This window comes from Diabrotica virgifera, chromosome 8 (genome assembly GCF_917563875.1).
Source record: "Diabrotica virgifera virgifera chromosome 8, PGI_DIABVI_V3a".
Classification (NCBI taxonomy): Eukaryota; Metazoa; Arthropoda; class Insecta; order Coleoptera; family Chrysomelidae; genus Diabrotica; species Diabrotica virgifera.
This window is the reverse complement of record NC_065450.1, coordinates 169,718,069-169,734,244: the sequence shown is the minus strand read 5'-3', so window position 1 is coordinate 169,734,244 and position 16,176 is coordinate 169,718,069. Positions and strand designations below refer to the sequence as shown.

The following is a 16,176-nucleotide window of genomic DNA, read 5'->3' as shown; positions in this document are numbered from 1 at the left end:
TTCGATAAATATTCTTTCAGGGTAAAGATTGAAAATTAGGGGGGACAAAATGCAGCTTTGCCTCACTCCACGCATGATTTTGACATATTCGGTGAGTTCACCGTCAACTCTGAGGTTTGCAGTCTGATTCCAGTAAAGGTTTCTAATTATTTTCAGATCTTGGTTGTTAATTCCTGCTTCTTTTAGTATTTGCATCATCTTGGCGTGTTGTACTCGATCAAACGCCTTGTCGTAATCAACCAGACATGCGTATACGTCGCAATTTACGTCTCTGCATCTCTGGAATAAGACTTGTATTGAAAACAAAGCCTCTCTCGTACAAACAGCATTTATGAACCCGAACTGGTTGGGCGAAATTTGACTTTCACATAGCTTGTAAATTCTCGTATGGATTACCTTTAGGAACAATTTTAGGAGAGGACTCATCATGCTTATCGTACGGTATTCTTCGCAATTTTTGGCTCCTGGTTTTTTTGGAAGTGCAATAAACTCAGACTTCAGCCATTGTGTTGGTATTTGTCCAGAGTTGTATATGTTGTTGAATATCTTTGTGATTATTGCTATTGATTCGTTGTCCATCAGTTTGAGTAGTTCTGCTTGTATATTATCGGGACCTGCTGCTTTGCCATCCTTTAGCTGTGTTATGGCAGAATAAACTTCCTGCTGTAATATTCTTGGTCCATCATTTACCTCTTCTTCTAGCTCAAAGGTGTTATCTCTTTGGTCTTCAAATTGATTTTCTAGATATTCTTTCCACGTTCTAATTTTACTCTGTTTATCTAAGGTGATGTTTCCGTCAGAATCAGTTAGATTTCCTCTCTGTCTCCGTCTTAGTCCACCTGTGAGTTCTTTAACTTTCCTATGTACATTGTGACTATCGTACTTTGATTGTAGAATCTCAATTTCTTGGCATCCCTCCATTGCTATTTTTTCTTTCGCTTCTCTAATTTTCCTTCTTATTGATATATTGATTGTTTTGTATGTGTCGGGGTCATTTTTGGAATTTCTTCTTTCGTCCATTAGTTTCAGGATCTCATCTGTCATCCATGATTTCTTCTTGGTTAATTTATCTGCCTTTAAGTGTCTATCCTTTACATTTTGAACTATTTCGGTCATCTATTTGATCATTTGTTCTTCGTTCGATGCGTCTCTAATTGCAGTCACTTGCTCGTTTAACGTGGCTTGGACCCTCATTTTCGTGTCAGGGTCTTTTAGCATACGTAGGTCGTATGATTGCGATTTCTTTTTCTGCACTATTTTGAGCTTGACGCGAAATACTCCCATCAGTGAAACGTGGTCCGTCTCTAAGTCTGCTCCAGGATAAGTCTTGACAGATGTAAAGCATCATATAAATCATCGTATCTCCTTCCAATTTTTTCTGACACCCTCCATTTTTTTCTGATTCCCTGAATTTTTTCTGGCACCCTCTTTTTTATTTTTTTTTCTGACTCTTATTTTTTATATTTTTTTTTATTTTATAACTCGAGAAGGACTGGATTGATTTGGCTACTTTTTATTTTAAAATATTTGTAGAAGTCTATAATAATTTACTACCTGTTACGAACATAAAACTGTACTATATGCTTTGTTCATCGACTTTAAGCAGGCCTACGACACAGTATACAGACAGATACAACAGATGCACGAACTGATGAAAGAATTGGGGATACCAAGTACAATTGTCAGGATGGTAAAGATGACGATAGAAAACACAACAAACGAAATAGCATGGAAAGGGTATACATCCAAAAAGTTTGAAACCAAGGAAGGATTACGACAAGGAGACCCACTATCAACCACTGCATTCAATCTAGCATTGGAAGGAATAATCAGGAAAAGCATAATAAACATGCAAGAAACGATATTTCAAAACGGCCACCAATGCATAGCATTAGCAGATGATCTGACACTATTAGCAACAAGACTTAAAATAAATGAAAAAAAAGTATTATGATAATGGAAAAGATCCAAAAAGAAAAAGAAAATAACATCATAGGACAAATAGATGGAGAAAAAACATACTCTCAAAAGAGCCAAAGGTATTAATTACCTGGGAGCCAAAATAGATGAAAATGGTCATGAGGAAGGGGAGATAAAGGCAAGAATAGCTAAAGGAAATAAAAAGTATGGAGCATTACGCACATTAATGAAATCCAAATATGTACCAAGAAAAACAAAAATCAGAATTTATAAGACTGTTATCAGACCTACAGTAACATACGCATGCGAAACATGGGTGCTGAAAAAGTCAGAAACAGACCTTTTAGAAAGATGGGAGAGAAAAATGCAAAGAGGAATATAATATGGAGGTGTTAAAATAGAAGGTCAGTGGAGAAGAAGAACCAATAAAGAATTGGAAGAACGATATAAAGAGCCAACGATCACGACGACGACCAAAAACCAAAGGCAGGTGAAGACAAAGATGGAAGGACAGTGTGTACGAAGACCTGAAGAAAAGTAACATTGAGAGATGGGAAGACCTAGTATTGGACAGAAGGGGATGGAGGGAGGTGGTGAAGGAGTGTATAAAAAGACTGAAGTGTAATTAAATGAAATTCATAAGATTAAAATAAAATGTAATCAGAAATGTAAACATTTTAGCCCTAGTCCTACAAGGCCTGTTAAGCTTAATAAATGAAATAAATAAATAATTCTTTACAATATTCCATCAGATATCAAATTTTATTAATTGTATAGGAAGTGTGTAAAAAATGTGCTTCTTGCTCAAGAATATCTCTATTTTTGACAATATCAAAAATTAATATACAGAAAATATGTTTATAATTAAAAATAATTTTAAAACATTGTTTACTTACAATAATAAAAACTATTTTTCAACATTTCCTCTGTCTAGTTCTTCTGGCAGTAGTTAAGAAACACATCTTAAGTTAAAGAAGAAGAAAATGTAAAGTGCATTTCATTTATGCGTATTTCACTATTTGCCAAATTACTTGTTGATATTCACAAAATAATAAACCACTCATATTTTTATCTAACTTAGGTGTTTGTTTTCTTTTGTAGAGTCTGAATCCATTTATGACGAAATTATTGGTGATATTGCCAGAAATTATGGTAAAGAATATACCGAAGAATGTAGAGTAAAAGTGCTAGGTTCTCCAGAACTAGATACGGCTAAAATAGTTGTAAAAGAATTAGGATTACCTATTACTCCTGAAGAATTTTTGGTAGTTTACAAGAAAAGGCAAATTAAAGATCTTGCACATCCACCTTTATTACCTGGCGTTAGAGGTAAGTCAATAGTTCACACAGGTTTAAAGACATTAATGATCCGTTAGTCCAGAAAGCCACTGCGCATCCGCTAGGAAAAATATTCCGATTCGGACTTTTGGCACAATCTTACTAAAAAAGGACCCCTTTTAACAAATTTGCATGTTGCCAGGTCCAAAAGTGGGTCGAAATTTTTTTAAACGTTTTTTTTTTGTTTTTTTCCTAAAATTATTTTTTTGCATAGAACAAAGTTTTTTTAGGTTTTTTGGGTAATTTCAAACAGAAAAGGTCTTTAGTGACTTTTCTCTAAAGTTGATAGTTTTTGACTTATAAGCGGTTAAAAATTCAAAAAATTGCGAAATCGGCCATTTTAACCCTCAAAAACTATGTGAAAAACTGAAAATTTCGATGTTGCCAAAGTAAGAAGATATCCTTTGAACATCGATTGATCAAATCCCGAAGAGTTTTTTGCAATACAGTATCGAAAACCCCTTTGTTTTTTAATTGCCAATCAAGCGGACGCTCGATTGGCAACCGTTGCATGAAATGTAACATGCGTAAATATATGTGCGGAAAAATATTTCGATTCAATTCTTTTCACCATCTTGCTTGAAAATACATATCCCTCTTAACAAATTTGTATGTTGTCAAGATCAAAAAGCAAAAAAAAATTTTAAACGTTTGTTTTTTGTTTTTCCTAAAACTAATTTTTTTGCATCGGACACGTTTTTTAGGTTTTTTGATTATTCCAAATAGAAAATATCTTAAGTGACTTTTCTGTAAATGTGATAGTTTTCGAGATATAAGCGATTGAAATTTTAAAAATTGCAAAATCGGCCATTTTTAACCCTCAAAAACTATGTGAAACACCAAAAATTTCAATGATACCAAGGTACGTAGATATTCTAAGAATATCGATTGATGAAATCTGGAAGAGCTTTTTGCAATACAATATCGAAAACCCCTTTGTTTTTTAAATGCTAATCAAGCGGGAGCGACACTATTTTCAACCGTTGCATGTGTATAATTATGTAATCGGAGAATATTTTAAGTTTAAAAAAATTGTTTAAATTTTTTTTGACACATTTTTGACCCTGCAACATGCAAATTTGTTAATAGGAAACCTTTTTAAGCAAGATGGTGAAAAAAAATTGAATCAGAATATTTTTCCGCACATATATACACTCGCGATCATGAAATCCGGGTCACCCTGAAAATTTCAAGTTTCTTGGACATTTTTGCCTCTGGTACAGTAATAACCATTTTTTAGGCTAAGCTAATGTATTTTTTATTTGTCATCAATGTTTGTTTGAAAAAAAAACGGTGTTTTATTGTTTTTATTGAGATAGTAGATAACAAACCAAATTGTTAATAATTCAGACAAACGAAAAAAAAATGAAAAGAATAGAACGTGGTAGAACATCAGTGAAATTTCAATAACTAATATCGTGTATTGCCTCCCCTTGCTCTAATAACCTCTTGAAGACGACGGGGCATACTCTCAATTTTACTCCGGATTAAATGTTGTGGTATGTTATTCCACTCTCTAACTAACAGGCCCTTAAGCTCCTGTGCGTTGTTAGGAGAAGGTGTATGGGTTTGAATACGTTTTTTCAAATCGTCCCAGATATGTTCGATAGGATTTATGTCCGGAGACCTAGCTGGCCAGGGTAACCTCGTAATTCCAACCTCGTCCATGTATTGCATACTCATCCTGGCAACATGCGGTCGCGCGTTGTCCTGCATAAAAACGGCATCTTCTCCAAGCCCCACCATGGCGGGCATAACATGTTCCTCCAGAATTTCCGTAATGTACCTTTGTGCAGTTAAGGACCCATTTTCGACAAAAGGTAACTCTGTGCGGAAGTCGGAAGCCACACCTCCCCAAGCCATAACCGAGCCACCACCAAATGGCATTCTTGGAGCAATGCAAGCTTGTGAAAATCGTTCGCCGGTTCTCCTCCAAACTCGTACACGTCCATCGGATCCAGTTAGGCAGAAACGGGATTCATCTGAGAATAACACTTTGCTCCAATCGTTAATTCCCCAATGCGCGTATTGTCGAGCAAAAGCTAGTCGTGCAACTCGATCCTCCCGGCGAAGTGGCGGTCTTGTAGCCATTACCCGAGAAGATAGTCCAGAAGAGCAAAGTCTTCTCCTGACTGTTGCAACGCTAACGTTGCGATTTCGTACTTCCTGTAGACGGTTTCGATGCATAACTGCAGTTGAGGTCCGGTTTCGTAAAGCTTGAGACACAAGAAAACGGTCATCTCGTGCCGTGGTCTTTCTTCTTGGTCCAGAGATAGGCCGTCTGGTTAGCAGACCCGTCTCCTGAAATCGTTGAAGTACTCGTTGAACCGTAGAAAGGCTTACACCAACAGTTCTTGCGACTTGTCTTTGAGAGTGACCGTCTTCCACAAGCGCAACGATTCGTGCCGTTTCAACAACAGTCAAAGGCATTTTTGGCAAAAAATAAACAATAATAAACACTAATAATGACATTAATGAACAATTATGACGGCAATAATAAACGGTGTTCGCTGCGTTTGACAGTTATAGATATCGTTCATTTTGACTTGTTTGCACGTTTCCACGAAATCGGCAATATTGGAATTCTTTGTTACAAAGGAAATCGCTAAGCCGACAACAATTGTCAGAAACATGTCTTAGTTTGTATTTGTGTTATTATTATTTACGATAAAGCTCGTTAAAAATGAAATATCCGTGATTTTTAAGGTGACCCGGATTTCATGATCGCGAGTGTATTTACGCATATTACATACAATGTTGTATACATGCAACGGTTAAAAATAGTGTAGCGACCGCTTGACTAGCAATTAAAAAACAAAGGGGTTTTCGATAATGTATTGCAAAAACCTCTTCGGGACTTCATCAATCGATATTCTTAGAATATCTACGTACCTTGGTATCATTGAAATTTTCGGTGTTTTACATAGTTTTTGAGGGTTAAAAATGGCCTATTTTGCAATTTTTAAATTTTCAATCGCTTATATCTCGAAAACTATCACATTTACAGAAAAGTCACTTAAGATATTTTCTATTTGGAATGATCCAAAAAACCTAAAAAAATTTGTCCGATGCAAAAAAAAAGAGTTTTAGAAAAAAACAAAAAACAAACGTTTAAAAAATTTTTTGACTTTTTGATCCTGGCAACATACAAATTTGTTAAGAGGGGATATTTCAAGCAAGATGGTGAAAAAAAATTTAATCGAAATATTTTTCCGCATATATATTTACGCATGTGACATATACATGCAACGGTTGCTAATCAAGCGCCCGCTTGATTAACTTTAGAGAAAAGTCACTAAAGACCTTTTCTGTTTGAAATGATCCAAAAAACCTAAAAAACCTTTGTTCGATGCAAAAAAAATAATTTTAGGAAAAAAAACGTTTAAAAAAATTGACCTACTTTTGGACCTGGCAACATGCAAATTTGTTAAAAGGGGTCCTTTTTGAGTACGATTGTGCAAAAAATCCGAATCGGAATATTTTCCTAGCGGATGCGCAGTGGCTTTCTGGACTAGGTATCTTAAACTGCTACATTAGTTTTCGGAATGATAGACCCAGGTCTGGAATTGTTTCTTCCTGATGTTTATTCTTCATTAGTTTTTTATTTCTGTTGTGGACGGCCGTAGCTTAGCGGCAAGGTACTGGCTTCATAAGCCAGAGAGCACGAATTCGATTCTCGGCACTAACAACGACATTTTTAAAAATGCTACGAGCCGTTCATCCTGCTTCGGAGTGTACGTTAATCCGTCGGTCCCCCTGGGCTAGTGTTCATCGACACTAGTTACTTGAAACAATGTTAAATATGCAAAAATTATTATTTATTATGTATTTCTGTGACGTCTCTGAATATCCGTCGATAATAGTTTGCTGTTCTACTACCCCTGTCTCTGGCAACTCTTCTCCATGCTTTAATTCCAATAGATTTCAAATCATTTTCTAGGTTGTCTTGGTACCTAAGTCTCGGTCTTGTCTAAGTCTGCTGAATCCGAATATGAGGTTTGCGGACAAAATTTCTTGCCGGAACATTGAAAAAATCGCGAGAAAATCGAAAAATTTCAGCTTTTTTCCGCTTTTTTGCTCAAATCTGGAAAACTATTAACTTTTAGTAAATGGTCTGGTTAAAATTGGTAAATGGTTAAAATTATCTACAAACATCACTATTTACTTTTTTTTTTCAAAACCCACTTTTTACATTCCAAAACTTTAGTTTTTATTAGAATGCTGTCAGTTGATAAATTTCTCCTAGTTTTCTGTACAAATAATAAATGTTAGTTCATAATATAAATATGGTATGTCTCTTCTCATAGCTTCCATGAATCCATTCCATCCTAAAATACCGAGAATGTCTCTGCTTTTCCCTTAGAGCCACAGAAGATCAGGCACAGATGGAATCACAGTTTCAGTTGATGTGAACATTCCCTTCGGATCTTGATTTCTGATAAACCTTGAGGTTTTGTCCTTTCAAAATGTATTAGTTGAACAGCTCTCTGACTTCCATAAACCTCAGGTGCGGGTTTAGTTTTTAGCCGAGGAATGGATTGGTTAGGAGCTATTGCATGTTTTGGTGCTATACAAGAAATACCACCCATGACGTAAAAAGTGTGGTATCCGTCGATTGTATGTACGTTAACCCTTTCTGTCCCAACGCTGCATATATATGTTTTTGAAAAAGTGGGTCTGTATTCCCAGCCGCCGTATATATACGTTCAAGGTGTTATGGTCTCAATTTACCAAAGCCGAAAATATGCGTTGCTTATAGAATTTTAGACTCATTGGTGTCCCAACGCCGTAGAAATATGTCCGAAAATGTTAGATTATTGTTCCCAAAGCCTCAAAATGTTGGCACCTAAGACAGGTCATGCGGACCCATTGCCGTATATATTTGTTCACATATTTTAGATATATGCTATATTGTAGCACTGGTGGCAACGCTTATAGGTAGCTGCTAGAAGGTGAAGCGTTTGTAGCTACAGAAAAGACCAGAAAAAAAAAAGAAGCGAATCGAGACACATGTGTGCAAGATGCGGAGTCGGCCTTTGCGTAGTGTCATGTTTTGAGGAGTACCACACAAAAAAAAAACTTTTAATGGTAATTTACATTACATTATCTTTTTTAAGTTAGTTACATTTTTTTAAGTTGGTTTTGCTCTCTGATGAGTACTTTTGAAAAGAAAACGTTTAAGTTGGTTAAAAAAAACTCATTAAAAAACATGTTTTGGTCATTTATTTGTTTATTTATATGCGACGTATATATAAGGCAATGGGACTCTAAGCATGAAAAAACCTTTGGAATTGAGGGACCAACATGCAAATTAAGGCCTGGCATAGAAAGGGTTAAAATCAGCGTTTCCGTACACCTGTTGTGTAAAGCACGGCTGGTCAATTTTCTGCGGATCGCCTGCGATTGCTGACACTTCCAGATAAGCAACGCGCTTGCTCAAAGTCTTGTAGCGGCAGTAAGGCCCAGATAGTTGGTCTCACCATTCCTTGCAGGGTTGGCCGTTTTCTCTACAAAAAGTACGGCTCAAGAAAATAGGTTGATGTAGTTTCCTCTTTGGGGTTTTGTTCATCCTATACAGAAGCTGTTCGCCTGGAAGTGTCAGCATTCGCAGGCGATCTGCAGAAAATTGACCTGCCGTGCTTTACACAGCAGGTGTACGATAACGTTGATTTTAACGTACATACAATCGACGAATACCACACTTTTCACGTCATATGTGGCATTTCTTGTATTGCACCAAAACATGCAGTAGCTCCTAAGCAATCCATTCCTCGGATAAAAATGAAACCCGCGCCTGAGGTTTATTAAAGTCAGGGAGCTGTTCAACTAATTCATTTTAAAAGGACAAAACCTCAAGGTTTACCAGAAATCAAGATAACAGATCCAAAGAAAATGTTCACACCAACTGAAACTGTGACTCCATCTGTGCCTGATCTTCTGTGGCTCTAAGGGAAAAGGAGAGACATTCCCGGCCTCTTAGGATGGAATGGACTCATGGAAGCTGTCACAAGAGACATACCATACCTATGAACTAACTTTTATTATTTGTACAGAAAACTAGGAAAAATTTATCAAATGACAGCATTCTAATAAAAAATAGTGTTTTGAAATGTAAAAAGTGGGTTTTGCCGAGACCGTTAAAAATTGGCAATTTTCAACTTGTACTTTAGACCGAACGGTTCGTCTGAAAAAAAAAGTAAATAGTGATTTTTGTAGATAATTTTAAGTACTTTAATTTTTGTTAACAGACCATTTACTAAAAGTTAATAGTTTTCGAGATTTGAGCAAAAAAGCGGAAAAAAGCTAAAATTTTTCGCTTTTTCGCGATTTTTTCAATGTTCCGGCAAGAAATTTTTTTTCCGCAAACCCCATATTCGGATTCAGCAGCCCAAAATCCATATATAATGAAAGAAATCAGAACTACCCCAAAACTTTCCTAGTCAAAACACAATTTTATTGAATCAAGTCTCTGACCCGTATGTAAGGACTGGACGTGTTGTTGTTTTATATTGTTCGTCCGGTATAACTTTTCCCATGCGTCACGATTCATTTTCAAACAAATTAAGTCAAAACATAAAGTGAAACGAACGTCGATGTGTATATACATTTTGTATACTGTATACTATATACTACACACATCGGCGTACGTTTCACTTTATGTTTTGACTTAATTTGTTTGAAAATGAATCGTGACGCATGGGAAAAGTTATAGCGGACGAACTATTCGCGATTGAAACGGAATATAGAGGGCAGGTCGAATGCAAGAAAATTGCCGATATAAATGGTATAAACAAACATTCAATTGAGGAATAGAACAATACCGATTTGATTCAAAATATTTTAATGTAGTCATAATGCTGAAATTTACTAAAAATTTCTTAATAATGACCAAATTCCACTCAAATCTACAATTTTCTGGTTTGTTTATACCACTTATAGTAGTTTAAATTTATTCCACCAGAGGTCAGCTACTTTGTTTTTCATCGCGAATATAGTCCTATGTCAAAGTTTTAAAGTTTTCAACCTAATAGAAATATTAAAAATATTGAAAAATATTAAAAATATTCGTAAAAGATATTTAATTGAAAACTTATTAGACCATTTTCCTGGTAACACCTCCATGGTTTCTAAAATTTGCACGCCAGACGGATTCTGAAGCGAAGAAGACAAGAGGGAATTCTAAAAACATACAATTCACGACCCCGTCTGTTCAGCTGGTAAATTTCAAAGGAAAATGGACCTAGTTACTCAAAGGAGTAAAACCAATATAAAATTAAATAAAAATGTATACCATTTTTATTCAGTTGCAATGCGAAGGCAAAATTGTCTTATTTTTCACTTAGAACAGAGAGCGCAAACCAGCACTCTAAATCGACGATTTTCGACTCTATTTTGAGTCATCATCAGAGAGGCGTAGGTTTGCTGCTCTCTGTCCCAAGTAACCAAACTCCGTCATGCGGGGATAAGCTCTCGGAGTTTCGTCACTTGGGGCAGAGAGCAGCAAACCTAGGCCTATCTGATGATGACTCAAAATAGAGTCGAAAATAGTCGATTTAGAGTGCTGGTTTGCGCTCTCTGTTCTAAGTGAAAAATAAGACAGTTTTGCCTTCGCATTGCAACTGAATAAAAATGGTATACATTTTTATTTAATTTTATATTGGTTTTACTTCTTTGAGTAACTAGGTCCATTTTCCGTTTGAATTTACCAGCTGAACAGACGGGGTCGTAAATTGTAAGTTTTTTGAATTCCCTCTTGTCTTCTTCGCTTCAGCATACATCTGGCTTGCAATTTTTAGAAGCCATGGAGGTGTTACCAGGAAAACGGTCCAATAAGTTTTCAATTAAATATCTTTTAGGAATATTTTGAATATTTTTAATATTTCTATTAGGTTGAAAACTTTAAAACTTTGACTTTCAGTTACCAAATGTCGTTAGACACCTACTCCATAAACGTCAGTTGCAATGCGGGGATAACTCTCGGAGATTCGTCACTTGGGGAGCAGCAAACCTACGCCTCTGATGATGACTCCAAATAGAGTCGAAAATCGTCGATTTAGAGTGCTGGTTTGCGCTCTCTGTTCTAAGTGAAAAATAAGACAGTTTTGCCTTCGCATTGCAACTGAATAAATATGGTATACATTTTTATTTCATTTTATATAGTAGTCCATTCTTTCACGGTTTTTGCTCTAAATTTTAAAGAACCGCTTGGATTGACATGAAATTTGGCGTACGTATAGCTTACATGTCAAAGAAAAAAAGTGATATTGTGCCGATGTGTGCTTTTGCCCTGGGGGTGACTTTCACCCCCTTTTGGGGGTAAAAAAATATATGTCCAAAATAAGTCCGGAAATGGGTAAACTGACTAATTTTAAGTAACTTTTGTTCTATAGAGCCTTTTCGCCAAGTCAACACTTTTCGAGTTATTTGCGAGTGAATATGTTCAATTTTTCAACAAAATAACTACATTTTTTAGACGGTTTTTCGCAAATAACTCAAAAAGTAAGTATTTTGTCGAAAAAATGGTCTTAGCAAAAATATAGCATATAAAAAATTTAAAAAAAAATGGTGTGCGCGTTAGGTCTCTGGATCTCGTAGAACCAGAGTTATAGCCAATGAAAAATAGATTCATATTCACCAAATGTCAAATAGAATATTTCGACGTGAAATATCCAAAAAATTAAGCACTTTTTGGGGAAAATCCATTATAATTTTTTTAAAGTGTTTAAAAAATCTTTATTTCTATTTTTACAAAAAGTTTCTAGCATTAAATTTAAGCAAGTTACGCTCAAAATAAAATTGGTCCCTTTTGTTTTTGCAAAAAAAAAAATCGGGAAGACCACCCCCTAATTAGCAACTTAAATGAAATTAATCGTTACCGCTCCACAAATTATTTTACTTATGTTGTGTTTATATGATCTGTAAGTTTGGTTTCAAAATAAAATTTTTAAAAATTTAAATTTTTAAAAATATGCATTTTTCAAAATAACTTAAAAATTGTTAGAGATACCAAAAATCTCGAAAAACAAAAAAAGTCAGATTTGCTTTTCTGAATATCATGTATTTTTTTGTTTTTCTGTTAGACAAAAATTGATTAGGATTTGGTGTTTCTAAATTTGCATACATTCGTGATCAGTGACTCGTTCAACCCCTTTTAACTGCAGCCCTTTCAATAATAAGGACCTTGAACTGATGAAACTTACAGATCATATAAAAAATATATACACGAGTCAAGAAACTTGTGAAGTCGTAACGATTAAGTTCATTTAAGATACTAATTAGGGGGTGATTTTCTCGTTTTTTACCAAAACCAAAAGGGACTAACTTTATTTTGAGAGTAACTTGTTTAATTTTGATGTTAGAAATTTTTTTATAAAACAAAAATGAAGCTTTTTTAAACACTTTAAATAAGTTGTAATGAATATTCCCCGAAATGTGCTTAATTTTTGGTTATTTCACGTTAAAGTATTCCATTTGGAATTTGACGAATATGAACCTATTTTTCATTAGCTATAACTCTGCTTCTACTAGATGTAGAGACGTGATATATACACCATTTTTTTAAATTTTTTACAGGCTATATTTTTGCTAAGAACGTTTTTTCGACAAAATACTTACTATTTGAGTTATTTACGAAAAACCGTCTAAAAGCGTGATTATTTTGTTGAAAAAATGAACATATTCACTGCCAAATAACTCGAAAAGTATTGACTTAGTGAAAAAACTCTATAGAAGAAAAGTTACTTAAAATTAGCCAGTTTATCCATCTCCTGACTTTCTTTGGACGAATATTTTTTCACCCCCCAAGAGGGGGTGAAAACCACCCCCAGGGCAAAAGCACATATCGGCACATTATCACTTTTTTTCTTTGACTTGTTAGCTATGTGTTTGCCAAATTTCATGTCAATCCAAGCGGTTCTTTAAAATTTAGAGGTTTTGCAATATTTTACCGTTAAAGAACGGACTATAGCCCTATCTTTGTATTTTTTGATATACCTATTGCAGGAGTTGAAAATGGAATTGTGCCCAAAATAGCTCCTGTTAACCAAATAAATTCTGCGGTAGCGCTATTGTCAATATTGACAAGTGCTTTCAAATTGTGTATACCTACGTCTTTTAAAAATAGTTATAGAAAATGATTCATTAGTTTCCGTAATTCTTAAAAACTCAATTTAACTCACTTTATTTCATAACTGAACGTTTGTTGATGATGTTTTACTTGATACTACAAAACAATCAAAGTTATTTTGGTGTTTTTGTTTTATTTTTTTCTTAATAGATATAATAATAATCAATTATTCATCGTACGATAAATTAATAATATCTGTGTGGTGTTTGACAACATCATAATAAAGTTTTTAATAATATCTAAAGATTGGCACTCGATGTAAATCTATCAACTACATTGTAAATAAGATAAAATTTCAAATATATATCGCGTATTATATCATATAAGTATTAGTCGTACGACTTTTATCATGTAAAAATATCAAGTCACAGATTTTATCAGATTTTTCCTGACAAACAACATTAAAATATTGTTTGTTTTCTGTTTTTCGTGTGACAAAAAAGACGTAATTTTCTTGGAAATCCGGTGCCAAAAAACCGAATTAGGCTTAATGGGTTAATGATAAATTTTATTAATAAATGTTTTAAAAACGTGAAATGTTGATTTGTATGTAGGCCAAGAATAAGTCGGATACAACGTCTGCTGACGTTACATGCGGTGGTAGACGAGGACATTTAGCACAAAATAAATAAATTTTTAAATACAGCACATAGAGACTTGCAGTTTTTTGCATTATGTTCAGGATGGCGTCAGGAAAAAAGTCTACTATTCAAAAATGGGTGGAAATGCATAATTGCACTGTAAAGTGCATAAAATGGATGCAAAATTGCATAAATATAAAAATAAAGTCAAATCCAGTATACTAAGGAACAAAATTTATTATTTGGGGGGTTTTTGGGGTCACTGAATACGATTACGCCATCAGAACTGACACCCGGATCACCTGGTGCCCAAGGTCAGTGCAAGAAAATTTTGGCATTAAATTGATGCAACTGGTTTTCGGTACTTAATTGATGCAAATGAATTACACATGGGTTTTGGAGTTTCTGAATATATACGCCATCAGAACAGACACCGGAGCACCTGGTGCCTAAGGCACGTTATCTTCTGGAGTTTCGATGGTTTTCGGCATTAAATCGATGCAAATGGATTACTTCCGGGTTTTAGGGGTCACTAAGTACTAATATGTCATAAGAATTGACCTCCGGAGTACCTGGTGCCCAGGGTCCCTACTAAGGCACGTCATCTTCTGAAGTTTCGAGGGATTTCGGCACTAAATTGATGCAACTGGACTATTCGAGGGGTTTTTGAGGTGGTTAAACACGAATATGCCATCAGAACAGACCTCTGGATCACCTGGTGCCCAAGGTCACTGTAAGGGACGTCATCTTCTGGAGTTTTGAGTGCTTTCGGTATTAAAGTGATGTAAATGGATTACTTACGGGTTTCTGGGGTCGCTAAACACGAATATGCCATCAGAATTGAACTTGGAAATACCTGGTGCGCAGGGCCGCTACTAGGGCACGTCATCTTCTAAAGTTTTGAGGGATTTTGGCATTAAATTGATAAAAATGGATTACTCGGGGGGTTTTTGTGGTGTTAAACACGAATATGCCATCAGAATAGACCACAGGCTTACCTGGTGCCCAAGGTAACTGCAAGGGACGTCATCTTCTGGAGTTTCGAGGGATTTCGGTATTAAATTGATGCAAACTAATTACTTACGGGTTTTTGGGGTCGCTAAACACAAATATGCCATCATAATTGAACTTGGGAATACCTGGTGCCCAGGGTCGCTACTAGGGCACGTCATCTTCTGAGGTTTCGAGGGCTTTCGGCATTTAATTGTTGCAAATGAATTACTGGAGGGTTTTTGAGGTCGCTAAACACGAATATGCGATCACAAACAACCCATGTGCACCTGGTGCCCAAGGTGACAACAAGGGACGTCATCTTCAGAAGTTTTAAGGAATTTCGGCATTAAATTGATAAAAATAAATTACTCGGGGGATTTTTAAGTTCGGTAAACACTAACATGCCATCAAACCAGCCCATCGTAAAACCTGGTGCCCAGGGTCACTGCAAAGGGCGTCACCCGGTAGGCGAGGTTTTCGGTACTATATTGATGCAAACAGATTACTTATAGGTTTTTGGGGATGCTGAACACGAATACCCCATCAGAACAAGCACCGAAGGACTTGGTGCCTAAGGCACGTCATCTTCTGGAGTTTCCAAAGTTTTAGGTACTCAATTGATGCAAACAGATTACTCACGGGTTTTTGGGGTTGCTAAACACAAATACGCCATCAGAAGAGACACCAGAGCATCTGGGCCTAAGACACGTTATCCTCTGGAGTTTCGAGGGTTTTCGGCATTAAATAGATTCAAACGGATTACTCATGGGCTTTTGGGGTTGCTGAAGACCAATACGCCGTCATAACAAACACCGGAGCACCTGGTGCCTAAAGTATATCATCTTATGGAGTTTAGAAAAATTTTGGTACTAAATTGATGTAAACAAATTGCTCATGGGTTTTTGGGTTTACGGAATACGAACTCTACTATGTTGATCTATTTAATTTTTTACATGAGTTTTATTATGCGTTGACATTATTAGTGATTACCGTAATCACTAGATACTCCAGAATTCCTCATGTAAGCCATATTCGTGTTCAACAACCCCGAAACCAAAAAGTAATCCATCTTTCATCAATTTAGTACCGAAAACTATCGAAACTCCAAAAGATAACGTGCTTTAGGCACCAGGTGCTTCGGTGTCTGTTCTGATGGTGTTTTCGTGTTTAGGTACCTGAGAAACCCATGAGTAATCCGTTTTCATCAATTTAGTACCG

General features: G+C 35.6%; 1 protein-coding gene across 1 annotated transcript in view; it reads left to right on the top strand.

Annotated features, from left to right (window-relative positions):
* Positions 1 to 16,176, top strand: part of LOC114338401 (pseudouridine-5'-phosphatase) — a 66,688-nt gene that overhangs the window by 18,733 nt on the left and 31,779 nt on the right. The window contains exon 2 of the mRNA XM_028288992.2: positions 3,022 to 3,249. Coding sequence (XP_028144793.1) covers positions 3,022 to 3,249 — 228 coding nt within the window. The remainder of the gene's footprint in view (positions 1 to 3,021; positions 3,250 to 16,176) is intronic.